The sequence below is a fragment of the Perissodus microlepis genome, chromosome 19 (genome assembly GCF_051167445.1).
Source record: "Perissodus microlepis isolate ML-2025 ecotype Zambia chromosome 19, ASM5116744v1, whole genome shotgun sequence".
Classification (NCBI taxonomy): Eukaryota; Metazoa; Chordata; class Actinopteri; order Cichliformes; family Cichlidae; genus Perissodus; species Perissodus microlepis.
Window position 1 is genome coordinate 10585922 of NC_140479.1, and position 20983 is coordinate 10606904.

Below are 20983 nucleotides of genomic sequence, written 5' to 3' on the forward strand. Positions count from 1 at the left end.
TACTCTTGAGATATGAGAAAACAATGCAATTATTGTTGCACATCAAAGTGAGGAACCACAGGGTCCCAAAAGTCAGCAATTAGCTAATGATATGTGGCGACGCTGCCTGGAAAACCTTGTGTATTGTGCATAATGTCACTGTCTAACACATGATGTATTGCAGTGGAATACACTATGTGTGCATTATGTTTTACGTAGATGTATGTAAGTCAGTCCACGGTCTATAGCGCTGTATGGCTGTCAGGGCTATTAATCACCAATACTGATATTTAGCATAGCACTAGTGCTGCCAGAGTTAGAGCTTCCAGTAGTTAAATTGATGATGATTTTAATTTGTTTCACTGATTTCACAACTTGTGTCATAACCCAAGGGCGCAGTTCAGGCTAATGGAGTTATTCATCAGCGCCTCCCTTAGTCATGGCACATCTAAGTCTCCACTTAGACATCAATATTTTTTCACACATTTAACAAAATTTGCAGTGGCCTCCGTCCTCTTCGACCCTAATTTAACGTTTGGAAACTATTTCTGTCTTATCACTGGGAAAAAAATCATTTTTACTTGAACTACTCAACCCTTACGCCAAGTCCCATTAAATGCCAGTAACAACAGACTCTTCTGTCTCCAGTTTCTGTGTCCGATAATCGGAGCAGTCCCCAAATTCAGGCCACTGAAGTACTGTTGTTAAACTGGTTGTTAAACTAAATGAAGCTGTAAGCCTGTCTGAGGTTTAATAGTATGATTGCATTTTTAATCCCAGGTTGAAACTCCATTTTCTCTGTCCTAGGATGGCTTAAGTTGATGAAGTGTATTATGTCATAATCAGTCATTCACACGCTGATAGTAGAATATCTCCAGAGGCCAGACCTTTCTGGTGTTGTAGGAGTCAAACTGTCAAACAATAATTATTAAATATTATAATACTGTACTGTTGAAAAGTATTGTAATCGTAAACCCTTGTAAACCCTAAGCCGTGTTCTGATAACCTGGCTATTAAAGGACAGATGTAGTCATATCCAGCTTGTCTGACTTCACTGTGAACTGGAAATGAATATAACACCCCAGGTGCAGTGTGTGTCTGTGTGCATTCATAAGTAAATGTGCACAATAGTAGGATGTAGCTGGGTTGAAACCTTCCGCTGTTGTCTGCTAAAGGCATTCCTCCCCGTTTCCCACCCTCACACGTACACGCAAACACACATCAGTCTCTAGAAAGATATCCCTGAACAAAGCACTCTCCCAGAGATGTTGATATCTGTAAGGAAATGCTGTGAGGGAAAGGGGAAGATTCTGGCGATTTTTTTTTTTCCTTCTTAACCCTAAACTATAATTCTGTCGCTCTTCCAGAGCTACCAGCTGCCTGCCTAATAACATTCAGTGAAGCTGCTCAGTGACCTAAAATGTGAGGTGATATATGTGTGCAGCTGTGCTTTATCTCCTGTCACTGTTTGGGTTTTCATCTCGACAGCAACAGTGAGACGTGTAATGGATGGAAACTGTGGGAAAACACTGTCTGTCTCTATGTACATAATGTATTAATGTATAACCCCTGTGTGCCGGTGTAGGTTCCCCGTGTGGAGCTGACCCTCTCTGAGCTCCAAGAAATGGCCACAAGACAACAACAACAAATAGAGGCTCAGCAACAGATGTTGCTCGCCAAGGTAAAACACTCACTCATACTGTACACGCACACACAGCTGCTGGATGGATTGCCTGTCAGTTAATGTAAGGTTAGCTACATTAGAGTCTGTCTGAAAAGGTCGGCTTTGAGGCCCCTGGAGCCTCAGATGAATGTGTGTGCGCATCACATCACATGCATCTTTTTTTGTGTGTGTGTGTGATTGAGTTCAGGGTTTGAGGAACGACGTGAAAGATTGGCTCTGGAGGAGAGATGTCGTTTTCAGACGTAGGCTGGGGAGAATTGAGTTAAGACTTTTTCCAAGGCTGCAGTTTCTTACATGCACCACACAGGAGATAGTCTGGTTCAGAAATACTCAGTGAGGTTTACCTGAGGGAGCTGCCTGGGTGGAGCGTGCAGGGTGGAGCGTGCAGGAGGAAGCGCACATGACAGCTGCTCTCCAGACTATTACCAGCGCTCTTCTCACATCAGCACAAATCGATGAAAACTCGCACAGTTGAAGGTCACAGTAAGTTTGTGCTGGGGAGTTTGCACGTTAACCCTTTAATCCCAAGGTGACATGGGTGAAAATATTGCTACGCCAAGATTACGTTTTTTTTGTTGTTGTTTTTTTCAAGTACATATATACCCAGTCAGTTGTAGATGTGCACACGTTGTTGATGTTGAAGGGAGACGGTTTGAGCAGATCTGAGAGACTGGACAGTGTGGGTCTTTACATAGTGCGTCTGTTTTGTCATGAAAGAGTTTCTGTTTTAGAAGAACATAATTTGGGTCGTTTGAACATTTGGAAAGCCTTCACATAGGAGCTGAACTTAAAAATAGGAACGCAACTACAGCACCACAGGCTCAGTTTGTTCCAGCCCATTTCAGAGTGTTGGAACTGTAAAAGCAAGTTTTGTTTTTCCTTGCAGCCGGCTTTGTTGCAGCAGACTGAGCTGTAAAGTTGACAATATTGTGATTAAACTACATGATACTTTTCTTGTAATGGAGAATTTTTAGCTAGGCTGACCATAAAAAAGAAGTTAGACTTGTAGAAATGTTGTTTGGTGGACCTAGTGCTGAGATTTTGGTCCATATTGATGTGATAGCCTCACACAGCTGCTGCAGATTTATCGGCTGAACAATCATGATGCAAATCCCCATTCCACTACATCCCAAGCATGCTGTAGTGGACTAAAAGTGAACTCATTGTCATGTAAAAGAAACTAATATGAGATTAATTAGAGTGTGAGATAAGTACACTGTGGTCATAGAGGCATGGACATGGTCAGCAACAACGCTCAAGTAGGCTGTGGCCAAATGTGTGCCAGGAAAATATCTCCTGCACCATTAAACCACCACCACAAGCATGAAGCATTGATACAAGGCAGCATAGACCCATGCTTTCATGTTCTTCTCTACCCCCCTCTGGGCGACGCCTCCGCTGCATTTCCTGCAGGACTGGACCACCTTTGTCCCCAAAGCCACTCTGCTTTTTAACACCAGCAGATAAGACCATTTCCCACACCAGAAACATAAACTACTCTACACTCTTTTCATACTACCGACACTTTATTCACTTTTAGTCACTTACAGTTATTTACTCACCTTTCAGTCGCTTTAATTTAAAAACTGTGTAATTTTAAAACTGTATATTCTGTGTATTTATTGTCTCACTCTTATTGCTTGTTCTTATTGTCCTTCTCGTCAACGTTATGCTGCTCTGTTGTATGTTAATTGCCCCTTGGGGATAAACAAATGCTGCCTGGATTCAGAACAGAGGTCTTTACCAAAGAAAGGGGTAAAGATGCTTCTTTTTTGATGTGGTTTGAACTCGACTTTTTCTCACTTTTGACTCTTTTGGCTGATGTTTAGAAAGCTTCAGGGCTGCAGCACATGTGAGAAAATATCTGGAGACACAGATCATGGTCATTCGGCCCCATCCCCAGATTCAGGAAGTGGCCTTCTGAGTTAGCAGGAAATGAGTTCAGCAGGGACCTACAGCTGCTGGGAAGTTTGCCCAGTATTGTACTCCAGGAAGGAGTCAGGAAAGTGAGCCAAATTGCATTCATTTGGTAAAGTTTTCGATAAAATGCATCAACCACAAACTTTTATTTGGCCATTTTGAGTTTTTCAAGACTGCTGTGGAAGTGATTTCTTTTGCCTGTCAGTTTAATGCTGATATCCAGCTTTTTTTTTTTAAAGCAGCAGTTTAACTGCTTCTGTAATTTGACAGCTATTAAGTGTTTCCTTCCAGCTTGCACAAGCATTTCCTTGCTGGATGAAGAAATTCCCAGGCGCTGATGTAGAAACATTTTCTGTCTTCTCAACATTAATATAACGAAACGTAGATTGATGACTTCCTGGAAAATAAAAAGTCGAAAACATAAAAACTTTTATTCCTGCACTACGTCTGTAATTAAACACCCTCCTGTTGTGTAATGTGTTAGCAGGGCGGCTTCCTGCCAACATGCCCTTTTCTCCTACCCTTTGTGTGTGTATGTGAAAGAGAGACACACACACAAACGCATGCACACACATGCACACACACACACACAGGTCAGCCGTACTATGTACCTGCAAAATACAGAGTGAGTGGTGTAAACTGCTTCAGTCAGCATCACACATCACAGCCTTTGTCTGTCTCCTCACTGTAGTTTATTGTGTGTGTCAGATACATAGATACACACAAGCTTAAATGAAAATCAATAGCAGCTGATGGTCTTCAGAGTTGGATGTGATGATCGGGTGAAAATAAACTGCATGCATGGCAGTTATTATAGTATTATGCTGTTGACTAAGGATGTGCACGGCCAGATGATTAAGTGTTCCTGCCCTCACTATTCAGCACTGAAAACACTTCTCGTTTAAATAAATAATTCATATTTTATGAATGCATAAGACCAGCTGTCTGTTAGGTCTAACTATGGGCATCCAACATGTGGACCACGGACCAGTACTTGCACACCAAAGGGCCCAGTTTATCCCACTAGATTTCTTTGCAGTTTGTGGAAACTGTACTTAAGTCATTAAGTACTCCAATTCACTGTTGCTCCTGGTAACGTGATGCCAGCCTTTAATTCATTCCTCATTAATGAGGAATCTGACATTCTGTTCTTTGGTAAAATATTAGATGAGTGGGGTAACTGGTGTCTCCAAGTTCGACTTACAGTTTCAGCTTTATTAAGATCTTAAGGCTCAAGTAAAAGTTGAGGTTGAGATAGATGACGGCTGTGCGAAGCTGCAGATGTGATGGTCCAGAAAATGCATGTTTTATGTAGAGTAAAGATAAACACTTAAACACTGCAATAAGCTGCTGGTGCTAGTGCTGCTGATATATATAATCTGGTATTATGTGTGTACAACAGGATGCATGGTATGAAGCGGCACACTCATCTATTCCAGCAGCATTTGAAATAAGATTTTATTTATGAAAAATAAGATTAACATGCAGGTGTGCAAAATGAGAGGGAACAATGTGAAAATGCATGTGTTCTCAAAGCACCAAAAACCAGGAAATATTATCCATCTTTCCATTAATCTTCTTAACCACTCAACCAATTCAGGGGTGCAGTGGGGGGCTGGGGCCTATTTCATCTGTCACAGGGCGAAACGTTGGGCACTCCCTGGAAAGGTCACAGAGGAAATCAAATTCATGAGCACCGTGAAATAATTCTATTATCGGTGCATAAACTGAATGTGATTTGTTTTTCACTGAGAACTCATGAAATTTTTGAATGACAGCTTGACAAATAATGAGCCAGACAGCAAACTGGCCAATCAGTCGACAGCACCAGCCTGAATTCATTAAAGACCCAAAATATTTGTGTCAGAGGCTCTTTTAAAACCACTTGAAACGTAGCGCTGGAACAAATCCCACTGTTGCTCCTCTGTTTGTGTAGGATCCTCCTCAGTCAGTGAGCTGATTTAGAAAACAGGCTTTCAGGTTCTCGAAGTGAAAAAGGGCTCAACCTCGCTGAGTTTAGTTGGTATACCAGATAATCTTATTTTTATAATATAAAAATAGTACTTTTTAGTTTTTTTTCTGGCTGGGTTTGCAAAACATGATTTCGTTTCTTTAAAACTGAAAATGCCATGCCACTTTTCAAATGAAATAAATGAAAGTCTGGAAATGACTCTACTTTCACTGTACTTTTGTTTCCTGCAGGAACAGAGACTGAGGTATCTTCAGCAAGGAGGCAGATCCAACCAGGGACAGTCACAGGTGCGATCCACACCTCTGTTAGTCTTCTTTGAGTCTATACAGCACAAGGACACCCTATTTAAAGTTAAACTCCATGCTATACTCACAATTGTGTGAGTGATCACGGTAGCAATATATTCATCAAACTAATACAGTTTAAAATACAATAATCTGCATACTGCTTCCTTTATGTGGTTTATATCTAATAATGTGACTGCAGTCTGACCTAGAGGCCAGTTCGCTGAAGGTTAAGTTCCCTGTTTGTCTGTCGGAGGGCTAAATGTTAACAGGTGCTGAAGCTCTGTCTTTTGATTACTGCTGTCTGCAAGTCTTTTCCAAGTAAAGCAAATACCTGCGCTTTCATTGGATAACCTTCAGAATTCATTTGAGCATCTTCAAATTAAACACGTTGTAGGCATTTATTCCTGAAACTGAGACAGTAAATAATCAACTAAAACGTGTATTTTTCTGCATCTTGGGTCAAAGTTTAGTTAAATTACAGAGCGGGTATCCTTTCAGTATACCTAAATGACTGGAACTGCCACCACCTGAGTGTATGGGGAGTTTTTAACCACTTTAAACACTGACTTCTCTTTTTCAGTCTGAAGCAGAGAAGCTGCAGCGGCTCAAAGAGCGAGTTGAGACTCAGGAAGCGAAGCTGAAGAAGATCCGAGCCATGAGAGGCCAAGTCGACTACAGCAAACTGATCAACGGAAACCTCTGTAAGCCTAAACACTCTGTAACACTGTAGAGTTGGTGACTGTGGATTACAGGCCCTGAAGTAAACGACTGCATATTAAAAGACCATGAATTTAACCTCATAAAGCCTTGATGCTGCAGCGTGAGGGATTTTTTTGACCATTTACTCAGTCACTTACAGTGTGCTCGGTGTTTATATGTATTTCTGTAGAATCTGAGCACTAAAATATTAATAACTACAGCGATGTAATTTCAATCTGACTTCCTGCTCTCTGTGTGCAGCTGCAGAGATTGACCATGTGAGCAGCCTGTTTCAGGAGAAGCAGGCGGAGCTGCAGACTGCGGTGATCAGAGTCGACCAGGTACGAAAATTTATTTGGTTTCTGTAAACTTTGAAGCAGATTTGATTTGATAAGATATATGTGCACATATATGTATTTAATTTTGGTTTAACAGTTGACTCAGCAGCTGGAGGATTTGAGGAGAGGACGCCTGCAGCTACACTCTGGTGCACCAGGTCAGGGGGCACCCACGGGACCCCAGGGTGCAGGCACTGGTCATAAAGGATCGCCTCTTTCAGGCCCTGCAGCTCTGGAGCTGAGGAAACTTTACCAGGAGCTGCAGGTAAACTATACCCTGAGCAAACACTTGGCCTTTGCCAAGCAGTCTTTACGGCTAATTGAAAAGATGTGTAGTAAATGTTTATGTCTCAATCTGGTTGGAAAAACAAAGGACACCTGTTCTTCCTCATTATCTACCAACACCTCCGCTGCACCACCACACCATCTAAGCATGTGGGAACAATATGTTTTTGAAGCTCATGCAAACAAGCAATGCCATAAACACTGTAAATGCCATGAGTTTATACTAGTTTGGCACCTACAGTGGATATCATGTGGCTGTCTGATCACAGCTATTTTAAAACCAATCAAAAACATAATAAAAATGTTGCAGAAAAAAAGATGTTTAGTGGGACCTTCTCCTGCCTGCTTTCGGTGTCAAAAATCATAAATGTGAGTAAAACGTTTTGGGGGCTTTTCAGGCTCGTAACCGGCACAATCTGGAGCAGAGCAGCAAGTTATCCCAGAATAAGGAGCTGCTGAACAAGAGGAACGCCCAGGTGACCGTGATGGATCAACGCATCGGTGACCTGAGAGAACGCCTGCATAAGAAGAGAGCAGAGGTGCAGTGTGCAAAAAAAAAAAGTCTGGTCTGTTTTCTTTATCATGTTATATGAGTCTCATTCTAGGTGTCTGTGTGTGTCCACTTCAGTTAAGTCGTATGAATGGAGGCACTCTGTCCTCCCCTCAAAGCTCTTCCCACCCCGGTGCTGGAGTTTCGGGTCGAGTGGCAGCTGTCTGCCCCTACATCCAGGTTCCATCCGAGGGGAGACAAGAGCCAGGGTACCCGCTCCCAGCTGACCCACCGCCCAAACCCACCCCTCTCAGCCACATTCGCTCCCTCTCAGGTTGGTGGATGTTTATTTTGTTTTGTTTTTTTTCCCCATTTTAAGTCTCTGTGCTTTACCAGACTTGGTTTGTCTTTATCGCTGTCTGACCTCTAACGTGCTCTTCTTCCATTTCTTTCTCCTGTCCTGTTTTTTCCCTCTTCCCCTTCTCTGTCGGTGTTCTCTCCAATGTTCAATGATTTAATGTGGTGGTTCTGTGATTGCTGTTTTGTAATGTGTTGTGGTGCTGGTGTGGGTCTCGCTGTTGTTTTCGTCATTCCGATGTCATGGTGGTGATGTTTACGTCTGTGCTGTTGTTTGGTGGGTGTTGCTGTCTCGTGGTTGGTGTTGTCTGTGGTGGTGGGTGTGGCCTTACAGAGGAAGAGAGGAGTGCCATCAGGAAGCCTCCCAGCCAATGGAAAGAGTCAGATTTAGACATCGTCCTGTCAGAGCCCACTGAGCGGTGGGAGGGGCCTCTGTCCCCTCAGGGGGGCGACAGTAACAGTGAGTCCAGGAGAAACCACTAAACAAACTTACTCACTGCTGGGTTTATTGGTGATAGCACGATACTAGCACCACCTTCAGCCTTAACTCCTCATTTTTACACAAAAACCAAGTTGCTCAGTTGCCAAACGTCACCTTACACAAATCCAAATGTAAAGTATCAAAACAGGGTATGGGATAGTAGTGAAAATTAGAAGTTTATAGGTTATAATATTATTTCAACATAGCACCACATGTTTATGTGAAAAAGAAGGGGATGACCACTCGAAAGATTCACTTAATAGATTTTTTGAGCAGACGTTTAAACATTCTGTTATCTAGAAACTATTTGTGTGAGTTTTTTTAGGGTGAATATTTGGTAGTATGGCTCTGTAAATATGGCCTCTAAGGAGGTCAGGGTGCAGCTCTTGAGAGTAACTGGAGACACGCAGCTTGACTTAACATAGAAAGTTAATGTCAGACGTGTGACAGCAGATTTGGAGCCTTGTAGAAAACACAGTTTTGCAGGTAGGGGACTGAGATTTTGTGTACAGCTCCTCATACACAAGGCACATAACATTCGTTAAATCGGTTCAAATCAGGTCAGAGGTTTCAAATTAAAGCTTGAATATGTGGGAAATAAATCTAGGTATGACACTATTTTATATTTTATAATATATATATATATATATTTTAGAAAGATCCAGTGATGGTGCTCATTCAGAGCAAGAAGTTATTTTTCTGTCCAAGAATAAGTGTGTGTGTGTGTGTGTGTGTGTGTGTGTGTGTGTGTGTGTGTGTGTGTGTGTGTGTGTGTGTGTGTGTGTCAAAAAAACATGTTCATGAGCAGTTATCATAGACTGTATTCCTGCTAATTAGTGCAAGTTAATTAGGAGGTTAGTCCAGCAGACTGCATAGCGATCACTGTCATTTTCAGGTAATGGATTTTAAAAAGATTCCAGTATGTTCCAAAATGCCACAGATGTAGTTGAGCGTTTCAGTTTAAGGAACTGAGTTTACTAAAAGTTGACCTCCGTTATTGTCATGAAGGGGAAATTTAATACAGAGAGCTTAAAATTTCTGTGTATGTGGTTCTAAATGTGTTCATATCTGCTGTAAACTTGAACATTTTAACATGGGAGTTTATAGGGACTGACTCACTTTTGGAGCCAGCTGCAAAGACCCAAAATAGAAAAGGGCATTCACAGCACACATTTTCTTAATCTGACTCCCAGAGTGGATGCATTCAAACCGAGCACGCTCGTGTTTAAACCGCTATGCAGTCCAGATGGTAAAGAGACAAAACATAATTGAATCAGCTGCTCAAAGGACCCTAAATTGTAAAGGTCGAGTGTACAAGGGTGCAGACATGCCATCTGATAGCCAACAGCTGCTCAGGGTTAAGAAGCACAGCTTCACAAAAATAAACCAAAGTCTGGCTTTAGACTCAAGTTTATTTATTCCGACATCTCTTCCTACACAGTGTGGAAAAACACAATTTAAACTGCTGATATCTATTTTTTTCACCTACACTGAAGTAAAATAAAGAGTCTTCAACCAGCTTTGTTTTAACACCCATTGTGTTCTTGAATCCCAAAGCAAATGCCACAGTTCTATTAATGTCGCTGCTTATGTAATGTGGAAAATTCGTAGTTGTAAATCAAATCAACAGTCTACTGGGCAGGGGGCCATTGCACATGAATGAGAGAAAGCCTGAATTGTAGCTATCTATAGTACGTGTGATGAGTGTGTGAGGGAGTCGGATAACAAGAGGTTTTAGGTGAGAGGGTGATGTCATCGGGGAGATTAAGCCCAGAAAAAAAAGCAAAGCAAGGAATCATTTATTTGTTTAAAATATCTTAAACAAAACTGGCTCATATTTGCTAGAAAGTGCTGAAACGATGGATATTTATTACACTACTTTTTATAATAATTTTATATTTGGATCTAAAGCTTTCTGTTGTGCATCCTGATGGTTGGGTGAAAGATGTCTGATCTGTTTCTGGTGAACTCCTTCAGTTCCTTCTCATTACGTGAGGCCATTTGTAAGCAGTTTTTGTAGTGTGTATATGAAAGGTGGCTGTTGAGTCTGGCTCTGAAAAGTTTTAAAACTGCATTTTTATTCATGGCCATCAGTGTGCGACTCCTCCAGTTGTAAATAGAAGTCAGATTATATAAAAGTCTGTGAGAAAATGATCGTGATCCTCTCTTATTTATGACCTCAATAATTGTGATGTGTTTAAAAAATCGATTTTCTCCAATTCAAATCGATTTTAGTTTGGAAAAATGCAATATTGATTCATTAAATCCTGAATTGATTTTTGAATATAAATGTATTTTGCGAGAAATGCCAGCATCTCATGTTAAAGCTCACAAAACTACAACCAGCAGAACTATTAAAGAGCAGGTAAACGGATTCCGCGAAAAGATGAAAACACAAAGTGTGGATCGTTCACCTGACGGCACGTCCACGGACACGCTGTTGGGGCTGAAAGCTGACATCTCACAGATTCCGAAACTGCAGGTTTGGTCTCTCTCTGACCAAAATTCACTGAACCAGCAGCAAAAGAAGATCAAAATTATGCTTCACGTTTGAAAAACATTGTCTTGAATTCTCTCTTACTTTTTCAGTTTCATCTGTTTTTAATACGAAATGATTTTATCTTGTAAAACATGTTTGCATTTAAAGAAAAATAGACTATAAATCAGGTTATGCTTTAGCATGTGTGCCTGTTGATTTCATTACTGTATGAGCGTGCAGTTTTTCAGTCAAACCTTTATTTAAACAGGAAGTGAAATCTCTCTTGTGAAAGCGTCCTCGCAGCATCGAATTAGATGTTTTTAAATGGAGAGAGAAACTGGAGCTCACAGGGGAGAACTCAGAAACAGAATGGTCTGCCTGGAACCACAAAGCCACCATGATGCTGTTCAGATACAGTCTCAGAGCTGGGCTGTTATCTACGTCAAAGCCAGGAGGAGAGATTTCTCAGCAGAGCATTTAATCATTTGTTTGCATTAAATGCTGTGGCTGCTGATTATTGCAACAGCATATTTTACAGACAGAATATCAAACTCAAACGCTTAAAAATGGTGAACTAAAGAGACTTGAGTGGTGATGAGGCTGAAACGCTTTACTGCATGACCCGTTTGTCGTTTGCACCAGGACGTACCGTGACTGTGCTGTAAACTGTCTTTCCTCTATAACACTGAGTGACTGCTTCTAATCTGGGCTCTCAGGGGCAGGCGGCCAAGTTTCCACCTCTCACAGAACTGACTGCTTGTTTCCTGTCGTGACTGTTTTCTTCCTGAGGTCAGCAGGTTAAAGCAGCCAACAGGTTTCGCAGCACAACTTACTGTACAGACTACGTGGCTCCTGGGTTGAAGAGTTAATCAGTATTAGTCTGGTATGAGCCAGGACTGTGTCGTGACTGGGCGAAATGGTTAGGTAACAGTTTGGAAATGGCTGCTGGAGTTTAACATTATGTGGAATTTTATTTAGCAGCACTTATTTAGCCATTTTAGCACCACGGCTTTGATGGTGGATCTCCATCAGTCATTTCTTCTCCACTTCTGCAATAGCTTGGAAGATCACCTGACTTCTTCACAAAGCTCTTTCCTGTTAAATGTCTTCAAGGGTGTGGCCAAGTTGCCATGAAATTCCAAAGCATTGAGCTAGGCTGTTGACCTTAGCTGTCACAGACAACAGTGGCTGAAGATTTACTACTGTGACTCTGCACTGAACTGAGCCAGTTTATTATGTAACAACACCTCTGCAGAGACAGAGGCTGAGTTAAACTTCACATTGTAGAGTTTTGTTCTGTTTTAAACCTTCATTGTAGCGGCTTCCTGTTTTTTAGAGGTTTTATTCTTCTAGTAAAAATAGTTTAACTGCAGCCACGAGTCATTTTCTGTGACTGCTATTGTCAGTCACTGTGCATTATTACAACTTACATTATATTGGCTACAAATTTTAAGTATTGATGAGTTACCTTTACTTAGTATTGTTATTTTAGATGTCCTTTTCAACCATTCATTCTTAATTTTCTCACTTTTTCTTGCTAAGAACCCACTTTTGTTTTTAATTTAATTGTAAATTGTAACTCTTAAAAAGTGAAAGGTGTAAGCGCCTGGAGTACGCCTGGTTGGGAATCAGTGCATTGTCCGCTTGGATTTATGTTGCCGAGTAAACTACAGACATGCTCTGTGTATGCTATTTTAGCAGCATTAAAATATACATGTATATGCAACAAATACACATTATATACACTCCCTTTAACCGATCATTTTTTTAGTTACTTAACCATTCATAGTATCTTTTTTCATCTGTCTTTTCCATTTGGATTTATTTGCTTCTTTCTCACTTTAATTTCCTTTCCTGTTTTGATCCCTTCCTCGGCTCCCTGACTCTCTGCCGCTTTCTCCCTTCAGCCAATGAAGCACCGTGGCCCACCATCACTAAGAGCGTAACAGACTGGAGGACCAACAGTCCAGAACAGGTACTGGTGTAATTCTCAGTTATATTAGCTATTCTCATGAATTCTGTGATCATAATAAATAATTTATTGCACTGTAAGCGATGTTATAGAGGTATCAAGGCTCGCTTGAGGCTTCTGCTTAGCAGTGAAGTGATGGTGTGCACTTTTCAACTCAAAATGTCCAAGGAGGAAAATCTCCATGGAAAGCAGTCATGAATGTCTTTGTGTGAGAAGAAAAAAAATAGGTTATGCAGTTATACTTCATATCTGTGTCTCCCTCCCACCAGCTTCCCTCTGGTTATGGTACGTACCCCAGTGCCACCCACCAGGCAGCTGCACATCACTGCGCCACGAGCTCCCTGCCTCGTTCTGCCCCTGGTACACTGGGTTGGCCTCGATCCGGTGCCGCCTCATCCCCCCATTCATCATCCCCCTCTTCACAGCAAATACAGCACCGTATTTCTGTCCCTCCTAACTCAAGCCAAGGTAATAAAAAGTTTTATTTATTAAAATAAAAGCTTATCTTCTTCTTCTTTCAGTCCTGTTGATTGTATAACTTTGTTTTTCTGTTTCTGCACTTAGGTTCTGCCACCACCTCCCAGCCCTCCCCACTGTCTCCACAAACAGAGCGGACAGATCCCCCTCCGGCGGTGGCCGTACGTCCCTACGTCCCGGACCATCCCTCCAGGCCACAGTCCCCCAGGAAGGGCCCTGCTACTATGAACAGCAGCTCCATCTACAGCATGTACCTACAGCAGCCTCAGGCCAAAAACTACGGATCTCTGAGCAACAGGGCTACTGTCAAAGCAGGTGATTAAACAGCAATTACCTGTTTAGACAGTTTGACAGCTTCTGCAGGTGAAAACAAACCATAACCCATCCTTTTTCCTGTCTCTCCACAGTCTACGGTAAACCCATCCTCCCCTCCTCCTCCACTTCTCCATCCCCTGTCTTTTTCCTCCAGGGGGGAGGAGGAGGAGTAAAAATATCAGGGGAGGAAGCTACAGATAAAGATGGAGGAAAAGTAGAAGGAGGAGAGAGTGGCGAGGGCCAAATTCAACCTCCACCCAGTGTGGACAACATCCCTCGTCCCCTCAGTCCCACTAAGCTCACCCCAGTTGGTAGGTGCAACCAATCACCAATAAATGTTACCTTTCTTTGTTAAAATGTTTCTATCTCCTGTGTTTAATACCAGAAAACACATTTCGTGTTAAAATAAGAAGAGTGATAAAGATGCTGAACGCTGGACCTCGACAGGAGGAAACGAGAAACACCAGAGAAAAGATTCACAGATGTAATGAAAGAGGACATGCAGAGGGTTGGTGTGACAGATGATAGCCAGGGATAGGATGGAGGCAGATGATGGAGCAGCACTTAATGCACTGTCACATTTTAGGCCAAACTTTGTAGATATGAACCTGCTTGTGCTGAAAAAAAGTATATTTGTCTGCACACTGAAAAAGATGTCACATCGTGTTAAATACGACACTAAGGATTGAAAAAGCTCATTTCAAGCAATCTAGATATGCAAAAGATGTATAAACTAACGCTCTTTGAACTATAAAAAATGCATTTGTTTATTTTCTGTTTGGGTGTTAAATGTATGTCTACACACTTTATAGTTTATTACAGTAACCCAGTCACTTAGTCACACTGGCTGCAGAAATATTACTCACATAGTTTCATAAATTTCCCGTGTCTTCACTGGTCTCTTTGAGTGATACTCTTCTTATTAGCTTTTTATTCTTACTAAAGCAGATTCCAGCCTCCTTCATCATTTAACCACAAATTTTATGTCAGTTGTTCAGTCAAGCATTGATTTCCTGGGAGCAGCCCTAGAATTGAGTCAGAGGACCTTCCTTAGAAAGAGCTAAATCAGCCATTCTCAAACTGCAGCCTGCTTCCAAATCTCCTGAAACACATCCAAACCTTTAATCACGTGAGCCAAATAAAATATATTTAATTCTTTCTTTTTCCAATGATACATTTAGATCTTTTTGTACTTAACTTTTTCCCTTGATAACAAAAATAAGATGTGAGAACATGTTAAAAAAAGACATTTAAATTTACATTTAATCGATCTCTCTTGGCGCGCTTGAATCGTAGCCCACACCTTGGAAATCATTAAAAGGAAATACTAAAAACAGGTCTAGATTTTTAAATCCCAGAATATCACATTTAGATCTTTTTATACTGTAAGTCTTAAAGAAAGTTCTCATTAAGTTATGGTAGTGTGCTTATCAGTCACAGATCACGCTATCCTGAAAAGCTTTTGGGAATAATTTCAGCAAAAGAAAAAAGATACAATCTCAGAAACAGGAGCAGAAAAAAATACATTTTTCCAAGAACAAACGACAAAAGAAGAAAGTAGCTTTAAAGCTTTGTCCCCCACAGCCCACTCTCAGCTCCGATACCAGAGTGATGCAGACCTGGAGGTTCTCCGCCGCCGCTTCAGCAACGCGCCGCGGCCCCTCAAGAAACGGAGCTCGATCACTGAACCTGAAGGCCCTCAGGGGCCAAACATCCAAAAACTGCTCTACCAGAGGTTGGTGCTACCACATGTTTAACTGCACCAGGACAAACAAAAAACTTTCAGGAATTTAAGACAGAAACAGAATCAAAATGGAAAAATGTAATTTGTTTCTGCCGGTTTTTTTGCAGGTTCAACACATTAGCAGGAGGCATGGAGGGAAGCTCAGGTAAGACACCGACATATGATGGTCAGGTGACATCTGTGTGCCTAAATATATACAGGGAGTGCAGAATTATTAGGCAAGTTGTATTTTTGAGGAATAATTTTATCATTGAACAACAACCATGTTCTCAATGAACCCAAAAAACTCATTAATATCAAAGCTGAATGTTTTTGGAAGTAGTTTTTAGTTTGTTTTTAGTTTTAGCTATTTTAGGGGGATATCTGTGTGTGCAGGTGACTATTACTGTGCATAATTATTAGGCAACTTAACAAAAAACAAATATATACCCATTTCAATTATTTATTTTTACCAGTGAAACCAATATAACATCTCCACATTCACAAATATACATTTCTGACATTCAAAAACAAAACAAAAACAAATCAGCGACCAATATAGCCACCTTTCTTTGCAAGGACACTCAAAAGCCTGCCATCCATGGATTCTGTCAGTGTTTTGATCTGTTCACCATCAACATTGCGTGCAGCAGCAACCACAGCCTCCCAGACACTGTTCAGAGAGGTGTACTGTTTTCCCTCCTTGTAAATCTCACATTTGATGATGGACCACAGGTTCTCAATGGGGTTCAGATCAGGTGAACAAGGAGGCCATGTCATTAGTTTTTCTTCTTTTATACCCTTTCTTGCCAGCCACGCTGTGGAGTACTTGGACGCGTGTGATGGAGCATTGTCCTGCATGAAAATCATGTTTTTCTTGAAGGATGCAGACTTCTTCCTGTACCACTGCTTGAAGAAGGTGTCTTCCAGAAACTGGCAGTAGGACTGGGAGTTGAGCTTGACTCCATCCTCAACCCAAAAAGGCCCCACAAGCTCATCTTTGATGATACCAGCCCAAACCAGTACTCCACCTCCACCTTGCTGGCGTCTGAGTCGGACTGGAGCTCTCTGCCCTTTACCAATCCAGCCACGGGCCCATCCATCTGGCCCATCAAGACTCACTCTCATTTCATCAGTCCATAAAACCTTAGAAAAACCAGTCTTGAGATATTTCTTGGCCCAGTCTTGACGTTTCAGCTTGTGTGTCTTGTTCAGTGGTGGTCGTCTTTCAGCCTTTCTTACCTTGGCCATGTCTCTGAGTATTGCACACCTTGTGCTTTTGGGCACTCCAGTGATGTTGCAGCTCTGAAATATGGCCAAACTGGTGGCATCTTGGCAGCTGCACGCTTGACTTTTCTCAGTTCATGGGCAGTTATTTTGCGCCTTGGTTTTTCCACACGCTTCTTGCGACCCTGTTGACTATTTTGAATGAAACGCTTAATTGTTCGATGATCACGCTTCAGAAGCTTTGCAATTTTGAGACTGCTGCATCCCTCTGCAAGATATCGCACTATTTTTGACTTTTCTGAGCCTGTCAAGTCCTTCTTTTGACCCATTTTGCCAAAGGAAAGGACGTTGCCTAATAATTATGCACACCTGATATAGGGTGTTGATGTCATTAGACCACACCCCTTCTGATTACAGAGATGCACATCACCTAATATGCTTAATTGGTAGTAGGCTTTCGAGCCTATACAGCTTGGAGTAAGACAACATGCATGAAGAGGATGAAGTGGACAAAATACTCATTTGCCTAATAATTCTGCACTCCCTGTATAGATTTAAGTTCCTTCTTTAATTCTAGGCAACACTTTCTACCAACCGGACTGCCTTTTGGGAGACATGGACAACATTCATTCAGCTAATGGAAACGTAGAGCGTGGAGATAAACAGGTCGCTGCAGCAGCCACGGAGAGTGAAGCCCAAAACCTGAATTCGGATTCCCGCCGTTCGTCTCCTCCTGCAGTTACAACAGAATTATCCAAAGAGACAACAGCAGCGGCAGAGACTGGCAACGGCGTCTCACCATCGACCCAATCAAGCCCGATTCCTGTACCTGAGAGACCAGAGGACCAAAATAATAACAACCAGAGAGGCTCTAGTCCTGCTCAAAACTCAGTTGGCCACATCTCTCCTTCACCATCTCCTCCTGCCCTGCCCACTCTGCCTAAGGTATGTATAAAACAACACAAAGCATACACATTAAACCTGGGCATCTGTCACACAACAATACACCAGGTTCATTTTCTTTACTGTTTCTCTTATGCTGTTTGCTGCAGGTAAAGCGAACCAACCTGAAGAAGCCGTCATCAGAGCGAACGGGTCACGGCCTGAGAGTCAAGTTTAACCCTCTGGCTCTTCTCCTGGATGCGTCATTGGAGGGAGAGTTTGACCTGGTGCAGAGAATCATATATGAGGTAAATCAGAACATGATGTGCAATTATAGTGCTCTTATAACACAGTCTCACTTTTCATACTTGCAAAGATTACTGTGTTGCTTTGCAAAGGTAAAATTAAGTTGAATATAGTTTATTTCTATAACTACATCAGCCATAGTTCCAAATGATTCCTAAACGCTGAAGCTAAAACAAGAAAACTGACTCACAGACATTTGAAAGCACTGTTTTAGTTTCATCACTCATCAAAGTGACCTCAGTTTGGTCGTCGGTTTGGATGATGCTCTTACCTGGATGATTGAGCAGGCATCAAGACAGGTCTTTGAGGACATTTTTCATGTGGTCAGTGATTAAAAAGCAGAAGCACACCGACTGTGATCAGGTTGGAGCACTGATGAGACAGGAATGGATCGCTATCATTTAGGATTTGGGCCAGAAGCCGATATCCAGCATCCCACTGAGCCCAGAAGAAGAAGAAACTTATTGTAGCGAAGACACTGAAATGTGTCAGAATGAGTGACGAGGCTTGAGATATGCCGTTACAGTAAAGAGACAGTAGGGGTTATCATCAAGAGAGATATGATCTGCATCTGGAGAATGACCTAAACCACAAAAATCTTGTGTCATACAACAGTAAACTTAAAAAAATAACGAGTGCATTTGAACTCAGAAACTGTCCTGATGATATTTTCTTTAGTCCTGTTGAACAAATAGTCTCTGAAGTGCAAGGTAGCAGCTGGTCAACTATGGAAAGTTGGCCTTTTTAGAAGACAAGGGAAACTTCTGCAGAGCCTTCAGATTTTGAGATAACTTTTAAGCAGAGCTGAAAATCATCACACAATGTGGTTACACTTGTAAAGGTTACTTTTTTTGTGTTGCATTAAAAAAAACATTGGGTTATGCAACAGTGTAATATTTTTACATGCCAGTAATTACACCCACATGCAGACTGCCTCAACAAATTTGCCATTTACCAGGCAGTTTTAAAGCATTTTCAGTACCTTCCTGACAATACTTCCCTTTAATCTGTGCCAGTAGAGAGGAGGTCTCAGCAGGGAACTGTACAAGTTTTAGTCGGGGATGCACTCTGTAGCAGCAGAGAAAACAGAGCCTCACATCTTTCGATGGAAACCCTGCCATCACTCACGGGAGAAGAGAGTCCTTACTGACTTCTTAGGCTTCAAACTGAAGTTAATGTTCTCAGATCCACAAAAAGCTCAGTTTGATATTATTACACTCTGAGACTCAACAGTTTTCAACCTGCTCAAAACATGTTGTTTCCTGACTTTTGCACTGAGGTCATTCTCAGCTTCTCCAGGCTGATATCACCGTTGTGGAGGTGAGCAGCTAATAACTTATTCCGGCGTTCTCCAATTCTAATATTTCTTTATACGCATCTCTTTTTATTTCAGGTGGAAAACCCCAGCATGCCCAACGACGAAGGCATAACACCTCTTCATAACGCCGTCTGCGCTGGTCATCACCATATTGTGAAGTTCCTGCTGGACTTTGGAGTTAACGTGAACGCAGCCGACAGTGACGGATGGTCAGTGCCTTCATTCGGTCTGTGCGTCCTGCAGTAATACAGAGACCAATAACAGAGCAGCGGCTGCATGAAGGACTTGAGGGAGTTTGAGTAATGAGCGTGCTTTGTGGTGGCGATGCTGGAGCTCGGCTCAGAGGCAGCAGTGACAGAGATAATTGACTCCAATTTCATTTTGACTCAGCTGCCTTAGCAGTATTGAAGGAGGAGATTACAATATGCAATTAGGGTCTGTATCCACAAGTTACTTGATTTAATTACTGATGCATTTGATTCTTTCGTGGTTAGTTTAATTTAAACTGTAGTTGTTTTAAAGTGCATTACAGGAACATCTTTTTTTTCTTTCTTTGATTGGAAGTGAATGAACTTTGGTAAAAAGAGAAATGTTCATGTTGAAGGAGGACCTAATCCTTTTCTTTATTTCCTCTCACATGGAATGTACGCAGTGCTGTGAAAAAATCTATCCCACGATTCAGTAGCTTGCAGAACCACCTTTAGCAGCTAAATTAAGTAACTTGGAGAAATTGTTTTCTGTAGGATTTCATTACTCTCTCACATCAGTGTGGAGGAATTTTGACCCAATCTTTCTTTTGGAGGCCTGGACCTTGAATGGGCCATTGCAGCTGTTGTAGATTTCCTGCTGTGCTTAGGATCATCGTGCTCCTGCATGACCTAGTTTCAGTGAAGCTTCAGCTGTCACATTTGACTCTAGAATACTTTGGTATACAGAGAAGCCCTTGGTAACTCAATCCTACGAGGTGCCCAAATCATCATCCCTCCACCACTGTGCTTGAGAGCTGGTACGAGGAGTTTGTGCTGATATGCTGGTGTCTGGTTCTGTTTTTATAAAGGTGCTAACGCTTACCCTTCTAATTCCTATGGAAACAAACGGTAATGGTGTACTTCATTTTTCATAGGACTGCATATACTGACCGAATTGCGATGCTCATATTAAACATAGGCAAAGTTTCAGATTTCAGATACTGCTCTAAATGCTTGGTATATGCAGTTTTTTCTACTTTTAGCTCAATATGATATCAAAAAGAGGGGATAGCCCTAATAAGGGGAATTCATGAGCCCAATACTGGCTTATAAAGCTGGATCAGACCCACCTATGGGTGAATCTATTTGTTAAGGAAGCTAACAGCAAAGGGACAGCAGTTTGGTAGTTTTGGATATCTGCTATGCTAACAGTTTTGGGTTTTTTGCTGTTAAGTCACAAACTCTGCCAGTCATACAAAATTTGATCAAGTGAGTTAAGGCGACTAAAAGCTCAGCTGACTCTGCTTTAGATCTACACAAGATCTTTATTGCAAATACAGTAACATAATATATCATCAAATTTACTTTTTTTCTTCCTTGCAAGGTCCCATTTAATGTTGTTGTCTTCACAGGACCCCGCTGCACTGTGCAGCTTCATGTAACAGTGTCCACCTCTGCAAGATGTTGGTGGAGTCAGGGGCGGCCATTTTTGCCACAACGATCAGCGACGTGGAAACAGCCGCGGACAAATGTGAAGAAATGGAAGAGGGCTACACCCAGTGTTCCCAGTTCCTTTACGGTAGGAAGATACAGACGCACTCACC

At 41.7% G+C, this 20983-nt stretch overlaps 1 protein-coding gene across 5 annotated transcripts in view; it reads left to right on the forward strand.

Annotated features, from left to right (window-relative positions):
- Positions 1 to 20983, forward strand: part of LOC146365519 (apoptosis-stimulating of p53 protein 1-like) — a 60882-nt gene that overhangs the window by 37105 nt on the left and 2794 nt on the right. For 4 of the 5 annotated variants that reach the window (XM_084913989.1, XM_084913993.1, XM_084913992.1 and 1 more), the window contains 18 exons: positions 1565 to 1660; positions 5786 to 5842; positions 6423 to 6543; positions 6803 to 6882; positions 6977 to 7144; positions 7563 to 7703; positions 7793 to 7988; positions 8346 to 8471; positions 12879 to 12946; positions 13213 to 13411; positions 13508 to 13735; positions 13828 to 14046; positions 15320 to 15470; positions 15587 to 15624; positions 17263 to 17630; positions 17738 to 17875; positions 19267 to 19400; positions 20792 to 20958. In XM_084913989.1, the coding sequence (XP_084770115.1) occupies positions 1565 to 1660; positions 5786 to 5842; positions 6423 to 6543; positions 6803 to 6882; positions 6977 to 7144; positions 7563 to 7703; positions 7793 to 7988; positions 8346 to 8471; positions 12879 to 12946; positions 13213 to 13411; positions 13508 to 13735; positions 13828 to 14046; positions 15320 to 15470; positions 15587 to 15624; positions 17263 to 17630; positions 17738 to 17875; positions 19267 to 19400; positions 20792 to 20958 (2695 nt within the window). The remainder of the gene's footprint in view (positions 1 to 1564; positions 1661 to 5785; positions 5843 to 6422; positions 6544 to 6802; positions 6883 to 6976; positions 7145 to 7562; positions 7704 to 7792; positions 7989 to 8345; positions 8472 to 12878; positions 12947 to 13212; positions 13412 to 13507; positions 13736 to 13827; positions 14047 to 15319; positions 15471 to 15586; positions 15625 to 17262; positions 17631 to 17737; positions 17876 to 19266; positions 19401 to 20791; positions 20959 to 20983) is intronic. The other variant, XM_084913990.1, reaches the window with a different exon arrangement.